Source organism: Hypomesus nipponensis, chromosome 9 (assembly GCF_054491055.1).
Source record: "Hypomesus nipponensis isolate SF chromosome 9, ASM5449105v1, whole genome shotgun sequence".
Taxonomy (NCBI): Eukaryota; Metazoa; Chordata; class Actinopteri; order Osmeriformes; family Osmeridae; genus Hypomesus; species Hypomesus nipponensis.
Genome location: NC_140369.1, coordinates 4,381,323 through 4,397,941, shown reverse-complemented (window position 1 = coordinate 4,397,941; position 16,619 = coordinate 4,381,323). Strand labels below are relative to the sequence as shown.

At 43.3% G+C, this 16,619-nt stretch overlaps 1 protein-coding gene across 1 annotated transcript in view; it reads right to left on the bottom strand.

The window, feature by feature from the left end:
• The window catches only part of grm7 (glutamate metabotropic receptor 7), a 104,302-nt gene extending 92,796 nt beyond the window's left edge, over positions 1 to 11,506 (bottom strand). The window contains exon 1 of the mRNA XM_084705486.1: positions 10,971 to 11,506. Within this exon, the coding sequence (XP_084561612.1) occupies positions 10,971 to 11,483 (513 nt within the window). The 5' untranslated portion in view covers positions 11,484 to 11,506. The remainder of the gene's footprint in view (positions 1 to 10,970) is intronic.
• Positions 11,507 to 16,619: the final 5,113 nt, after the last annotated feature.

The following is a 16,619-nucleotide window of genomic DNA, read 5'->3' as shown; positions in this document are numbered from 1 at the left end:
TTCATATATTTAACCCTTGTGCTGCCTTCGGGTCACATTACCCAAAGGTTCATAACGAACCATCGTTGTGTTTACCCAATTTTACCCAATACAAATCATTTTATTTTAACCTTCGCAATGTGGGGGGTCTGAGACAGCCCAACGGTTAAAAGAAAATGTTTCACTTTTGTATGCGGTTAAGTTGTCGCAAACAACGGTGGGTCACCATGACTGATTGGTCAGAATGACCCGAAGAGAACACAAGGGTTACATTTCAATATTCCTGTATGTTTAATGTATGCACCTCCCTGCCAAAGTAAATTCCTTGTCTGTGCAAACATTCATGGCGAATACAATCCCTTCTGATTCTGTGACTCCCTCAGTAGGAATGTATGAATGTTTCTCGTCCATTAGCCAGCGGATATTCTGAAGGAATTAAGTGTTTGGTCTAATCACCTACGCTACACAAAGCAAGCTATGCTAATTGTCCTAAATTAAAAATTCGAGATTTTTATTTATTTATGTGAAACTAGATAAGACTGTATTACGACAATATTGTCTGAAGTTATCATCCTCTGTGGTGCTCTATGGAAGATACAATTAGACTGTGGCCCTGTGCGTTTCTGGTGGGAAAGTCCAAGAGGGTTTGATGATGACATTTGTGATATTAAAACTACGTGGGTGGATCCTTTTAAGCCGACAACACTAATGTGAGACAAGTTGAAAGTCTCTGCCCAAGGCCATGAGAAGGAGATTAAGTCACGGTTGGTTGGTTTAATATCTGACCCGTAAGTGAGCTGTAGAGCAGATCTGTTTTGATGGAGCTTGTGTTAAATTGCTGCCTTACAAGTTCTCCTGTATGGACACAAACCATATTAAGTACTTACTGGATACTGGAAAGTATAAAACATGTATTTGATTTACCTTCTAGAAAATCACATTTACAATCGTAAGAGAACTAAATCATTTGCACTTTAAGCATTCGACAGTATTTGCTATCAGTATTTCACAATATAATGGAATCCAATTGTAAGTATTATATCAGTATCTCTGCAGATAAATCCTTTGATAGAAAGCATGAAGTCTAAAAGCAGCTGTGGCTGTGTTGTGGCGGAGCATCTTCATCCTGCTTCTGACTAGGTTTAATAGAGGATTCCCAGGACGGTGAAACTGAGATGGTACGATTTGATTAAGTAGAACATCTTATCTATATTTTAATACAGTAGTCATTTTTTTATTTATATATTTTTGACCAATGTTGTAAAGGAGTTGCGTCAAGAAGTTATCATGCATACATTTGCACGCACACACACACACACAAAAACACAAGAACAATAGTTGGAGAACCAGGATCTGCAGAGAGGCCTGTGGACAGACTGATCTAGAATTAATTCACAGCTGTGGAAATGTTACGCACCAGATAAATCACTTTAATACTCGAAGAAATAAATAAATAAAGAAGAAGGCACAGAGCTGTGTGGCCAGTGACAAGAGGAATGGATGGCTCTATAAAAAGGTTTGGTCTGATTTCTCAGAGCGGGTGATTATGCAGTCTCTCTACCTCCCTCTCCCTCTCCCTCCAGACAAGCCTAAATATACAGGGATGATTCGGCAGACAGAGAATAAGCTGGATGATCATGTGCATTAGATCCGAGTCGGCTCCCTTTATTGCCCGGCGTTATTGTATGATATTTACACTGCCAGTGGACATTTTTCTGTTGGCTTGAGTGTGAGTCTGGGACTTGATAATTGAACAATATTACAACACTACCGCATCACTGGCACTAGCTTGTTTTGTTGCTTGTATATTCCTGGGTAAGAGCTTCGGAACTGGTCAAACCCGTGCTGGGATCCCTGTGGGCCCAACACCTATCACATTTACATTTAGTCATTTAGCAGCCGCTCTTATCCAGAGCGACTTACAGTAAGTACAGGGACATTCCCCCCGAAGCAAGTAGGGTAAAGTGCCTTGCCCAAGGACACAACGTCATATGGCACGGCGTGGAATCGATCCGTCAACCTTCTGATTACTAACCCGACTCCCTCACCGCTCAGCCATCTGACTCCCTATCAGAGGTGTGTACCTGCTTTCAGTCCTGTCCCCGTTGGAGACTGGGAATCCCTGTGCTGTACTTGGTTATTGGCATGGTGCGGTCTCCCTTGGCGAACACTCACCTGTCATGTCTTCATGACAACTGAATATAAAACAAATATTCAGTGACGTACTGTACTTGCACTTCAGGCAGACAAAATCAACAACACACAGCTGTTTCTGTTATCCAACGCTTGCCTAAAGATGTAGGAACCATGGCTGAATCTCCCCCCCCCCCTCCATCGACCCGGAATCATTTTCCTTCTTCTGGTCTGATGATACTGGAGTCCAGGGTTCGATTCCTGTCAGTGAATGCAATGGTGTGTGTTTTACTGAAGGGGATGAAAGTGCAATGACGCCTGCTCGTCAAGCACAGGGACCCTCATCATGTTTCAAAGGGTCCTCTGCTCTGCCTCAGTGACCTAGTTTCATATTTAATACATAGATCACAACATATCCTCTCTCCTCGCTCACAGGAAATCCATTAATTCTGCCTCGTTTCTGCCCGACGGAAGGACTAAATGAGGGCAGTTGCAAACTTGGGAATGAGCAAGGGATAAGCCAAATCACCTGGTGCAGTGAAAACTACAAACATGGAGGAGGAAAGGAGAAATTCAAGTCAATTACTTAGTTAGGTCTAGTTATGTAGGAAAAATGAGGTGAAATAGCTATCATGTTTAGCTGAACATCAGTAAAACAGCACTGGGTGCAAATAAAACCCTTGGTCTTCTCGACGTGCTGATAGAGGTTAAAATGTGTCTTTACACCTCCTTCACATCACCCAAAATCAGAACGGGGGGTGCACACATACGTGGCGATGCTATTGGTTCAATGTCCATCTTAGTCATCATCACCGCCGTGCAAATGCACAACACGGTGAGGACATTGCATGATGTCATAGTTCACGGATTCCAAATTTAGCTGTCAGTTGGCCACTGTCACCAGTGTAACCACTGGATGGAAGGCTGTGACACTCTGAACTGAAGACTCAGGTTTTACGTATGCAAGAGACACACACACACACACACACACACACACACACCACATACACATTCTGTCTGCCTCTAAGATGGCTTGACAGCTTGTCCATCAACCTTGGTATGACTGGGCCTAGAGAGTGAATCACAAGCTGGTACACAGGTCAAAGCAACCCTCGTTACTCCGTCTCCATCAGCTGCAGTGCTCTGATGATTGCTTTGCATTCTGGGACGCAGTGGCAGGTACCCATCATTTGTGTTAGTGGTCAGGACACCCAGTGCTGAAGTGAAGAACAGTAAACGTGTGTGTCTGGTATACAACTGTGTAGTATGGCGAGGAAAGAAAATGGTGCAGTGTGAGGAAATAGCATGAAGAAATTAAGTATTGACAATACGAAACCAGGATCATTGGAGATGTTTGCATTCAGTAAGTTTCGATACTTCATAGAGCAATTTCACAAGTCCAATTTCATGATATCAGTGTGTCTAACTGAAATGTTATTCAGTTGAAACTCTGGGCTTGGCCAGGCTGACTTGTAATGCGACTGTGACAGGTGATGGTGAGCTGGGCTTGCAGCTCAGACAAGATGGATGGATAGATGGATCATCAAAGTGTAAGATAGTGATGATTGGCACTGAGTGAGGCAGAGGCAGAGGCAGAGGCAGCCCTGTGATGAGGCAGGCTGACTGTGGTACTTCCAAGGTGACAGAGCTGAAGTGCTCGCAACAAGGACCATTCACAAGAGCAAACATCATGTGCAGCTCCCAAGTGTGTGCGTGTTTGTTTGGTGTACTGGCCTCTTAAGGCGTTTGTTTTCCTTTTCAAGGGAGCAGGTCGTGAAGGCTAATATGTGGTGGCAGCTGGGTCAACTGGGTGAGTCCACACAGACTGACTGGCTGGCAGACTGATAGACTGGCTTGCTGACTGAATAGCCGACTGACTGGTGGATGGGCACATGACTGGCAGACTGACTGACTCACAGATTGATTGACTGGCTGACTGACTCACATATTGACTGACTGAATGACTCACAGATTGACTGTCTGACTGAATGACTCACAGATTGACTGACTGACTGACTCACAGATTGACTGTCTGACTGAATGACTCACAGATTGACTACCTGACTGGCTGAGAGACTGGCACACAAGCTGGGGGTCCACGGTGTTATTCTTAGGAGGGTCATTGCTACTAACTACTGACTGCACGCTAACATACACAGTAGATGTATCTATACTAAAAGCAGTCTGGTTATATCCCAATGTGTACACAGTGAGAATACTGTCCTAACTTTACCTAATCTTAAAACTAAAAGGAAACTGCAGGATTTACTGCAGAGTAAAGCTTGTCCCCTCTGCATCCAAGTGGCTGCATGATGTGTGGGTTGTTATCAGACAACACACCTGTTTATCTGTACAAATCCTGGTTATTGTGACCTGGTCCTGGGCAGCTGTGTCTAGTGCTATCTGAGGACCACGCATGGTCATGACCCAGCCATAATGGAAGCACCTACTAACACACATTCTCTTCTCAACCAGGCTGGTCGGGTGTGCAGTGCAAGCCTCTCTCAAGTGGAACACTTGTTCCAGTGTCATAAACATCTCTATTGACGCAAAACAAATCATGAGAGACCTGCGCTGTCATGGCTAATCGCTTATCTACTGTAGGAGCACAACACACACAGCACTCAACTGTCCATTACTGTGGCAGCTGCGAAATTACCTTTGTTACCTTTTACTGTTTTATTTGAGATTTGATGTTGTTGATGCGCTGTCTTGCAGAACAGGCTGTTTCTTGGAGTTAAGCAGTGTAATACTATTAGAACCGTGTTCTTTTGGACCATGACTGTCTGCCGTACTTATGATGTGCACTTTTGTACGGCACTTTGGATGAAATGAACACGTGAATGTATTGTGGTGTCAAATGTAACCTATTGCGAACATGCAATTTAGTATGGCGTTTGTTCAGTCTTAACATTTCAGTGTAGTCTATTTCGTTCCATTCACTGGGTAAAGTGACTCATTAAATGTGATCCTTGCAAGTCATGGCCGCCACAAGGGCCTCTTTACAACCTAAATAAGATCTGCTCTTCTGTGAAATTAGGAAAATGTCAGATCCAAGCTCTGTTTCCAATCTCTCCAAGCGTCACCTAGTTTCTCATTCTCAACAGTCTCACATCAGAAACCCTCAACCTGAGGGACAAAATGTTTTTATTACTGACTATTTATTTATTTTTTATTTATTTAACCTTTATTTAACCAGGAAAGGACTAAAACTGAAGATAGTTTTTGTTTCGTTTTATGAGATCTTCATTTTGTTTGGGTTTCCCCCATAGAGGTTGTCACATATACTGCAGTCTTCCAACAGCCTTCATCATGTTACGACTAGGTAACCATCCCCATTACCCTTCTGTGTGCGATGTGAAGCCAAACAGTACCTAAAGCATCCTCCGGCCTGACTGCCTGACTGGCAGACACCAGCATGTCAACAGGAGTCTTTCCGCTTGGCTACGCTGCCTTGAGATACAAGCAAGTCTTAAAAAAAAAAAAAAGAATAAATAAGACTGCACTTCGCATGTGTGTGTGTGTGTGTGTTTAAGGGTGTGTGGTTAAGGTTTATGAATGTTTTAAAGTGTCTTGGATAATTCTGCAAAAAAGGAATTAATGGAATGTATTTTGAGATTCCCATAGCAACCACACAATGTCAATGCAGACGATAGGAGGAGTGGGAGGAGGAAGGAGAGGAAGAGGAGAAGGAGAAGGAAGGAGAGAAAGAGGAAAAGAAGGGGGCACTGATCCAAGAGCCAAGGGAGAGGACAGGGGCGGACATTTGGCATAAACTGACCTCAAAATGCCAAACCTGCTTCCAGTACGTAGGGCCCTTTGCCACGCACCAATCACACGGCTGGGACTCAAGTTACCTGTTGGTGCTAACCTTGATATATCCGGAATCAAACCAGTCTTGACATCCTTTACACTAGTGGAAGTCTGGTTAGACTTAACTAGTCAAAGCTATCGGACGGTAATCCCAAACTTTCAAGCATATACAGTATATCAGCATCCACCATCCATCCATCAGCTGTCGTTTCCCTCTTGATTCTTAACCACTGACCCAATGATTGGGCTTTTAGCAATCCATTCAGAAGTCACAGTCATTGTTGCTTTTCTTCGACAAGGATATATTAATTATGCTCTGATTCAAATATGGTGATTATGACAACCCCCCCCCCTCTCACCCTCTGCCAAAAACACTAGGCTTGCAAGATGATTAAAACAAGCTCATATGTCAAAACGCTGTTTACAGCAAGGGCACCGATGACGTGTACCCTGCATTAAGGTTTTGTACACGGTAGCATTCAGGACTGGGTTCTATAACCTACAGGATTATTTCAATGTAGCCTGGTCCTCTCAAGAGATGACATCCTCTGGTTGGACTCCAGTAAGATTAGCTTGTTGCACTTAGATGACAGCTAATGGGGATCCTTTTAACTCTCTGGAGTCTGGAGCTATTTTGGCCGTTTTTGAGTACCTTAGATTTGGCCTTGATATACTACATACAGAAATGTTTATCATACCGATGTTTGGTATCTTTTTTTTCAGCACAATCTCACCTACATGACCTGTTAACAATAAACAATAAACATCACGCATTTGCAATCACAACACTTGAATGCTAAACTGCGTGTGAAATAGACTTGGAGCCAAAGAACACGTTTACATTCTAGTCTGGTCTCCCGTCCAAGTACTAAGTGACCACACGGAGATCTGCTTGGCTTGGAATACCGCTCACCTAAACAGAACTGAACCTCCGACATGCAGAAAGAGGAGAGCAGAAATGATCCTGGCAGGGAGAGAGCACAGAACTCTCTCCTCCACAGAACCATACCAACATAGGGGGAGTGATCCTGCACTGAGCTGCACAGAGATGAAAGACTGACTGGTAGTGGAGACACATCAGTCAAAGGAAGAGGAGGATTTGACACGTACAAAGACAGTGGGCTGTGTCTCCTGCTCCCAGACTGCAGTGTCTACTGAAACCAACAAGCTCGCTGTAGTGACGATGCAGAGCAGTCGCTCGCGTGTGTAGTCAAGTCGAGCTTGTTAGAAAGACAGCGTACATTGCATTACATCCATCTGCACAGCACTGCTGTGGGGTGAAAGGGCTTTTCGGCCTGCATGCAAACACGCGTTTTCTTTCTCTTTTTTATATTTTTCTCATGTCTCTATGTCTCTTTAAAAAATGCACACAGGTCTTTTCTCTGTTTTCTCACTGTCTCCTTCTCAGAGTGCCCTCCCTCCCTCCCTCTGTGTCTTATCTAGTCAGTGTTTGCCTAATCACTATCTCTGCTTCACCAATCTTCTTCCTCTGCGAGGCACATCATGCCCCCCACCCCTTTCTCTGGCCCCATTTTCCTCAAGCCTGCCCCCCTCACATCTCCCCCTGTCCCAGCATTCTCCATTAAGCCCCGCAGCCTCCCCCCCACCCCGCTCTGCCATCCAGCGCTGGACCACTGTCTGATCTGGCGTGTCTCAACTGGATCTGGATTTGATTCACGTTGTTTTACCCCAGTGGAAATTCAGAAATGCAGTCATCTATGCAAATATCTGCAAGTGGATTTTTGAAACAGACGACAGATGTTATGTATTGCTTCCTATGAAGGTTTGCTGCTCAGCATGTTGGGGGTATCTGAGAGAGGAGCTACAGGAGACATCATCATCCAGTCTCCAGCAGCTAAACTCACACCGCACCAACACCAGTCACGCACATGCCCTTACATAACAATATGTTTAGATAGTCTACAGTCAATAATCCTCCAAATCGGTATCGATCATCAGTCTCAGTTTCAATCAAAAGAGGATGTCGTAATCACCTCGTAGAGCTGTTATCTGAGGAGGCGAGCCGAACACCTCTGGAGATAAACTACACTTGAGAATCCTCTTACGTCATTAAGACGTACGAGCCTGCTTGGCCTAATAGATCATTCCGACACATTATTTCTTCACGTTTTGAATTAATGCTGAGACAAATTAATGGGTTCGACTTAGCGTGATAAATGTCAATGAGGAAATGAGAGAGTATGTGATGGGCTTCTGAGAGTTGCTTATTGATTGGAGCCGGGAGGAAGGGTTATTTAAATAATTACAGTAAAAAATATTGTTGATGCTCTCCTAAACAGGCTAACTGAACGGATACACTAATGATTACTGGCAGTTCCTGACTTTACAGGGGGTTTCCTCAGTGCAGCAGCACACAGACAAGGACAGGGACAGAAACACTAACAATGACAGACACAGGGACACAAAAATCATTAAAACGGACACAAACACTAACAGAAAAACTAACAGGGGACAGACACAGACACCATGACAGAGATACTAACAGGGACAAACACAAACAGAGACAGACAGAGAGACAGAGGCAGAGACACAGGGACTGCAACAGGGACAGAAACAGGAAAAGACTGAGGCAGAGAATAATTAGATGTCAGATGTTGCTCATGACAGTGGCAGAGAGAGAGCAGTGTGCAAAGTGAGGACAGCACTTGAATGGCCCTGAACAAAACTAGTTTCGCAGCTGAGTCAATTATGCAACCATCACGTCAATGAAACTGGAAAAGAAAAGCAGCTTTATAGAAACAGATCTACGAAACCCTCCTTCTGAACTGTGACACGCATCGCTCTCTACCCTCTCGTATGAGTCTGAGGATCCTACCTCAGACATACCCAATCAACATAACCCCGTTGCTCGGAAAGGCATTCAGATAAACACACACATGGCCTCAGAGCTGTGCTTCAACTGCAGTGTAGGTGTGTGTGACTCAAAGGGGAACCAGAGAGGGAGTCAGGGCTTGCCTGCCGCCCCAGACAGGAGCAGGGGAGGTCAGCACGAACAAGGCCCCTGAGACAGCAGACGATAGACAGCCAGATAAAGATTGTTGAGGCGGCAGAGATGTTGGGGGGGGGGAGATCTCAGACTAGATACAGCAGGGCAGATATCAGAAGAGAGGGGACAGAGACGGGGAGGAGGAGATATTAGAGGGACTAGAGATAGTGGCTAAGCAAGTAGAGTAGAGATATTGGACTCAGGGCATCAGAGTCATAGCAGAGACAACTGAGATAGTAAAGACTGAAACAATAAACGGTAGAGCAGAGATAGTAGAGACTGAAACAGTAAACGGTAGAGCAGAGATAAGTGTTTTTTACTGGACCTGACTAATGTGTTCACAATAACAGATGAGTTTGGCTTGAGATTGCCTCTGCAATCTGGGACCAGCTCTGTCCAACTGTATTGCCGGTAGAGGACCACAAAGAAAGTTTGATTCCGCCATTACTTTTAAAACAATGTGCAATGTGATGTCACCTGGGCCATAACCAAGTGGTTTTCCTCTTGAAATTTTTTTTTTTCAATACAATTGTAACTTCCAAAAATGGTGCTCTGTCTATCTACGTTCTTGGTGTGTGTCCAGCATTTCATCCGTCCCCTGTCACAGCTCAGAACAGTCAGCTATTCTTCAGCACCCTGCAGCAGTGAGAGCCTGGGATCAACACGTCCACACACAGCTTCTCTCCCTATAATGGATGAACGATGTTGTGTCCCGTCTCCCAGGGACATGCTGACTGACCGCAGCTATTCTCTCACACTTAGCCTGGCCACTGGAGGGACGCGGGGGCCTCACATCCAGCTGGGTCAGTCGGGAGAGGAACACAAAGACACGGCGAAGAGGAGGAGAACCGCTGAAAGTGCTTCCAAGCCCTCTGGGATTGGGATTTATGGAACTGCAATGCTTTGTGGAATGTAGTTATGTGAGTGAGTGAGTGAGTGAGTGAGTGAGTGAAAATCAGCAACAAAAAGAGAGACAAATACATAGAAAGAGACTAAGTCAGAGAGAGAGTGTGTGTAGAGTAAGGAGTTCTGTTTGTAGGCCTAGGTCTAACAATATTTACCGGTACGTTTCCGGTAGGTTTGGGGGGAAGCAAAAAAATCAATACCATAAACGCAATTCACCACACAGCCCAATGGTATCCCCACAATGATGAAAACCAAAAGCTATGTAATCTGTCAGTGGTTACGATTTGGGTGCCAACCGGGTCATTTAGGAACATTAGAGACATAATGAACTGCAAACAGCTGTGAACAGACGAGTTTTTTATCACTGAAAGAATAATTGCTCGGCAATTTCTCTTTGCTCAACGCCAGGTATGATTTCCTACTCCCCACGCATTGGATCAGTTTTTAATGTTGTTTAAATTGATCATTCATGAGAATCGAACTACGGCCCAATGTGGCTGGTGTAGGAAATCAACAGTTTATCCGGAAACTACCTGTAGCCAATTGGCACAATTTGTGAATGAACGCAAGAATGCTCTAGAGCTATTTAGTTAATTAAAAGTGCCATGTGGATGTTTAAATGCGTTCTTCTTGAATGCGTCATCGTGAACCGAGAACAGAAATGGGGCGAGAGGCTGTGAGATCAATGTGGTGTGTGAACGAGCGCTTTCGCGCGGCGCGGGTACGGTGAAGGGAGAGCGTGCAAAGAGCTTTCCTTTCAGCAGCACATAGAGCGAGACGCAACATCGGCGGGCTGATTCGCTGGAAGAAACTCGCTGGAAACCAACACTAGGGGGAAAAAGTACAATATTATATTGAGGGATAATTTTCTTGTCACATTTGTTTTTATGGAACAGTCCGCTAGTCACACACCCACAGCATTGCATGAAGCGTGGCAGAAGGCGAGGGGTGGGGGGGTGGGGGTAAGCAAGAGAGAAAGACATCCATTTCCCATTATCGACGTGAAACCTATCAATCATTTCACCAAGACCCAACAGGGTGACTGTCTCACCGTACGAATGATACGGTACATGTGGAGTTATGAACTAACAACTGAACAACTATTGGTGCGTCCCAGGTGAAGCGGGCTTACCTGAAACAGCCGTAGAATGTTCGCTACCATGATAGACACGGAACTGGCTGAGGCTCCTATCACGCCAACAACTTTCTCGGGTTTGACAAACACCGGCGGTTCACCGTTAGTACACCTCACGTCCGATGTGTCTTTTTGGATGAGCGCTTGTACGAAAGTCAGGGACTGTTCCAAAGCGTACGTGTCCCTCGAACATGTATCGAGAACTCGGGCACCTAAGGTGATGTTGGGCAGAAGCTCTTCGTCGCTGTTGATTTGGTCCAGGGCATACATCATCGCCTCAAGCCGGTGGATCCCGTTCTCCTTCTTGATGTCTCCACAGGGGATACCCGGGATTCCCCGGGCATGGACGGGGAAAAGGCCACCAAGGGTCACGTCCCCTTCGATCCTAATGGAGTGTGGTGCATAAATTTCTTGGGAAAACGTCAGATCGAGAAAAGCTTTCATCATCCACAATACTTGGAATGTGAAGTAGGGCTTCAGCTCCACGAGACCGAGACTGTGCCTCGCCATGGTCTCCCTCTACAGATCCAACTGTCAATTTCTCAAGCAGAGAAAAATACCAACGTGAGGCACTTTTCAGAGTACTTTTCTGAAACTACTAAAATGCATTTTCAGAGTCCAGGCATCGCTCTTTCTCTCGAAAAACAACCAGTTTAAAAGAGACGTTCAATTATTCCGCAGGTACCGTTGCGTTATTCCTTCGAAATGTGCGCCCGACTGACCAACAGATTCGCTTGTTGCTCGGGAACCCATTCCAAGAAAAGGGGCTGTTACGAGTTTAGTCGCAATAACATCAATAAACCTAAAGGATAAGTAGATAATGTTGCCTAATACTAATCAGAACTCAAATTCCCGTGAACAAGGAGGACGTGCGGAGAGATTCCACTGTTGGAAATGTTATATCCAGCCCCCACGCAGCACTGATGTCATTCTAACAGACCGTGGGGTCAATTAATAGTTACATATCAAAAACTGTTCTTATAATACAATTAAAAAAATAAGCGTAGGCTACCCCAAAAATCTAGTAAAAATACGAATTGCGCGCCAATTAGATCCCCGTTGTTTTTGGCATCGCCTATTCCAAACGTATAGGCGAAGTTTTCGGGGTACTCTTAACGGTTGAAATGCCTCTTGTCCTTGACGAAACTGTTAGCTTTTTATCCCGAATTGTTGGAACTCCTAACCTGGAAGTCGAGAAGCGAGGGTAATGGAGCTGTTTCTCACTCTGAGCTCGGATAGGAATGAAGCCTGAACACCGCACACACACTCCACCCAGTATCAATTGTGCGTTTGTCAAATGACTCGTTTCCCTCCGTATGCACTGACTCATGTCTCAATCGCTTGGCGACGTGATTTTCTGTCATTGGCAGGCTGCCTGACAATGTTTGAAAATGTTTCACACCAAAACATTCCGACAGTAAAAAGCGTTATAGGTTTCAGTTAAATATCCTCATTATAATATATTTTAGCCTATTACATATTTGAATTATGCGAACTCACCCACACATCGGCTGCAAACACACACCATACAAACCTACTTTGAAAGTAATAGAATACGGTTGAATGTAGCTGCTAATAGCGTTGTACCCGTATCAAGACACAAATGTTATACTTTTTCATCTCCTCGGGAAAACTATACCCACCTTCTCTATCTTGGCACCCTGTTCCGGTGTTGGTCATTATATCCTTGGGCATGATTACATCCTTGATGCTGATCCGTTGTCTGACGTTTCGGTGTCAAATGATAAATAACCATAATTAATCACTGGAGTAGTTGTCAAGGAATGCCTCTGCTCGGATGCCAAGCCTAGTTTGGTTTATATAATCAGGCATGAGCCCTGCCAGTTGGAGTCTTGCCCTGAGAAGTAGCTGTTAATTTTTACGCTGTTGTGATAGCACCATTGTTAACAAGGCTCTCACTCTTTCTACAAATGACTTTCATTTTAACTGTTCACCTTTCAACTGCTGCTTTTACAGTAGCGTGCAGGATAAGCCTATATAACACCTCAAAAGATACCTCCTAAATGCGATCGTTTTACTTTTCACCAGATTCCATTTGTAACGAAACACCTCCAGCTATTGATTAGAATCAGGTGTACCAGATTAAGGTGGGATGTGAAACCCCACAGGTAATTTCTTCCTCAGACCAGAATAAAGCAGCATGACCTTTCTCTCACCCTGTCTGGTACAATAATATATGGAGGCAGAAGTAGCCTACACCACGTCACTACGCTGTGCAGCCAGAGTCCTCATTGTGGGAAACGAAACAACAGTGGTTAGTGGTAAACCTTTATCAGAATCAGAATCTGGTTTATTGCCACGTATGGTTGGTGCATAACATTAAAAATAGTAAGTCAAAAAAATAAAAAATAAATAGTGTTGTAAAATAAAGTAGTGTAAATTAAAGGCATAATAGAACATTTAAAAATAAAAATAATACAATTTTAAAAATAATTGTGATTGTCATAAAGTGTTTCTGACAAGGTTACCTGTTACCTCGGTTACCTTGGAATTTGTGATGTGGTTGCACTTTCGCAGTGGCCATATACTGTGTTTGGTTTTTCCAGTGCAGAAGGGCTTCGAACCCCACCTCCACTTATCTGTTGCTGTTCAGTGTCAAGGTACTCGAAGAAGGAATGACTAGATACGTTTTACTGGTACCAGCTTTCCACAGCTCAAAAAATTTGTCATACTGTTGGACATAGAATATACTGTACATTTTGAAATTGTGTATAGTGACACTGTGTCCTTTCCCTAAGGACAAATAAAAAGAAATCTCTCTTAATTTCCGTATTGATGGTTGAAATGTTGTCAATTAATATTTTACAGCTGTATCAGTGTGTGAAAAACAGTACTGCACGAACAACACTTTAAATTATTCAAACTGTGGTTAGAAATGCCCCTGAAACTGTAATGTCGAGGGAAGCTCAGGGAGAAAACGTCACTCCGTTTTACAAATGACATAATACGGGGACAACATCAGGCTTTTAGAACGTTTATTATTCATGAGTTGAATCATGAGACACTGGAAACTTCCAGTCTAAAGTTTTAAGAGGAGACGAAACAGAATCTTTTTTAATTGTATTTTTTACCAAAAAATTAATGCCCAAGAGGATTAGGACAACTAAACTGCTACTAGAAATGGCACATTAGTTTCTGTAAACATAGTGGAGCCAGATCTGTTGTATCAATGGAAAACAGAAAACAGTATGCTGTAATTATACCCTTATAAACATTTAATTGGGTATTTTTTACGTTTAAATTTTTTTAAAGTAAGTATTATGGTCAAAAATATATTTGCGGCAATCAATCCAAGAGCATAAAATGTACAGTAAATGTTTAAAAATACCTTCTTAATTCCTGCCCAACAGAACAAAGTATACAATTTCCTAAAGAATGCACATCATGTAAGAGGGATTGCATTAGGCAAAATTATATTTTTATGAATTAAAGCCACAGGTCATTAAACATTAGTATTAATAGCGTTGCCATAACACCATATAAAAGTAAAAAGAAGAACACTAGTGAAGTTACCTTGGCAACAAACGAAAAAAGTATCCTATCAACAAATCAAAGAGACAAGCCTGTCATTAGCATGTTGAGAACAGTAAATCTCTGCATGATCTTCCATGTCATGCAGTAAAACGTCCCATTGTGTCTGTGTGTGTGTTACACACGTTCAATAACAGAGGCTTTTAAATCACTCCAAGAAACGCTTATCTCCCCACCACCACGCTACAATCACGCTGCTGAATCCAGCACTGCCTGCAAGACGTAGAACATCAGGTGCCAATAATTGCTTGTCTCCATCTTTTGTACATAATTATAGACAGATTACTCGACCTCACTTGGCTAAATAATAATCCTTATAATCACCTCCTAACCCTCCCCGAGGGCCTGGAAAGGTTGTTTGCGTGGGTGGTTGTAGAGATAGTATTATTAATTTGATTAAATGTTTTAAAGAAAGAACCTCCAATCTCTCTTCCTTAGGGGGAGAAAACTAGAAAATGGTTTAAAAACAACCTTGAATGAAGGGAGACGGTGAGAGAGAGAGAGACAATAGAAGAGAGCAGGTGAAATCGTTTAAATGCAGGATCGAGCCACCAATTTATCTATTTTTCTCATGCAGTTTGAATCATTTGACAGGTGTCTGCGCATTCTGTACATTGTGTAAATTTATATTCACTTCAGGTTAAGGATTGCAGGTAAATACTGTAGCTTTCTCCAAAGCAGAGATTTGCTTGAGGCAACACAAGAGCATTCTTAAATAGCTTCATGACTTAAAATGCACCAGACGTATCGTACATATTTGTGGAGCGTAGGCTATTGTTGGATTCCCAGTCAACAAAAGCCTGGCTAGGGGACAGGAATTCAGGAGCAGGTTTAACCTACAAGAAGGCTTTCAGGTTGATGCAGAAGTTGTAAGTTCATCTGAATAGGGATGCCATTGACCAATAAACATAACTTTCCTTTTAATGTATGTGCTTTTTACCTGTCTTTAAACCCCTATTCATGTGCACAAGCTGTTCCAACAATCTGCTCTCCTCAAGTGAGTATATGTGCGTTTTCGATTCAGCCGACGTACTACAGTGAGTCATACAGGGTCTGTTTGGAAATCGTCAGTTCAAACAACGAACTAGTTTTCATGCGTTGTCAGGCACTGTGGAACACAGAACATGGATGAACAGTTCATTCCCTCAGCTAGCATGGCATGGTGGCAAGGACAAGCCGGCTTTGATATCAAGACAAAGTATTTGCGGCACTTGAATCCGTAATTTCAAATGAGACAGACTTGTGCATCCGTCAAACAGTCTTACTCTCAAGGCTCCCTTTCACTTGCTGATCCGTCTCCATCACGAAGAAGCCTCCGACAACATCACGCATAGTTGAGCATAGTGCCACATAGTTGGCAACTGTTTTTGTCTAGCTGTGATTTTTTATAATTATGTTGTGTCCACTGTACTGTCCTGTCTGCAGTGTTGAATGTATCTGTTTTCAAGCTCTTGGTGCAGAACAAATTCCCCTCTGGGTAGTAAAGGTTTTCATTAATTCACACAGTCTGAGCAGCATCTCCAACTCCAGCAACACTGAAACCATGAATTCACGACACCTCTCAGTTATTGTTTTCATTGAAACCTGTGAGCATCCTTCCCACAATGCATCCAGGTGCACAAACCTCCACTCAATTAGAGTGGAGTTGACGGCTCCGACAGTACGTGAGGAAGAATACTCTGCCTCAATTATTCGTGTTCAGATCCCTGATTTTAACATCTTAACAAATGCATGTTTTTGTAATCAAAGGTCCTAGTTTTGCCAGTTCTACTAATGTGTATCTAATGTATCTACCACCCATTTCACCTAAATCATTTGTGTTAGTTGAAGGTTATGGTTAGTAGACCCCCACTTGTTAGTAAATATTCTATAAAGGTGAGTGAGAGGGATGCACGAGGGAGATGGAGGTATTGTAAACCATGAACACCAAACACAGACTTGATTCTAGATCGTGGTATTTCAGCCACAGTTTTTAGTCAATATGCCACGTGAACTCATGACCTGTTTGGTATTTGTATTTCCTCATACCTGAAAAACACCTGTTTTTAACTTTCAATGCTTTGGGCCTTGTCCTTGTCCAGCTCCATCACACAC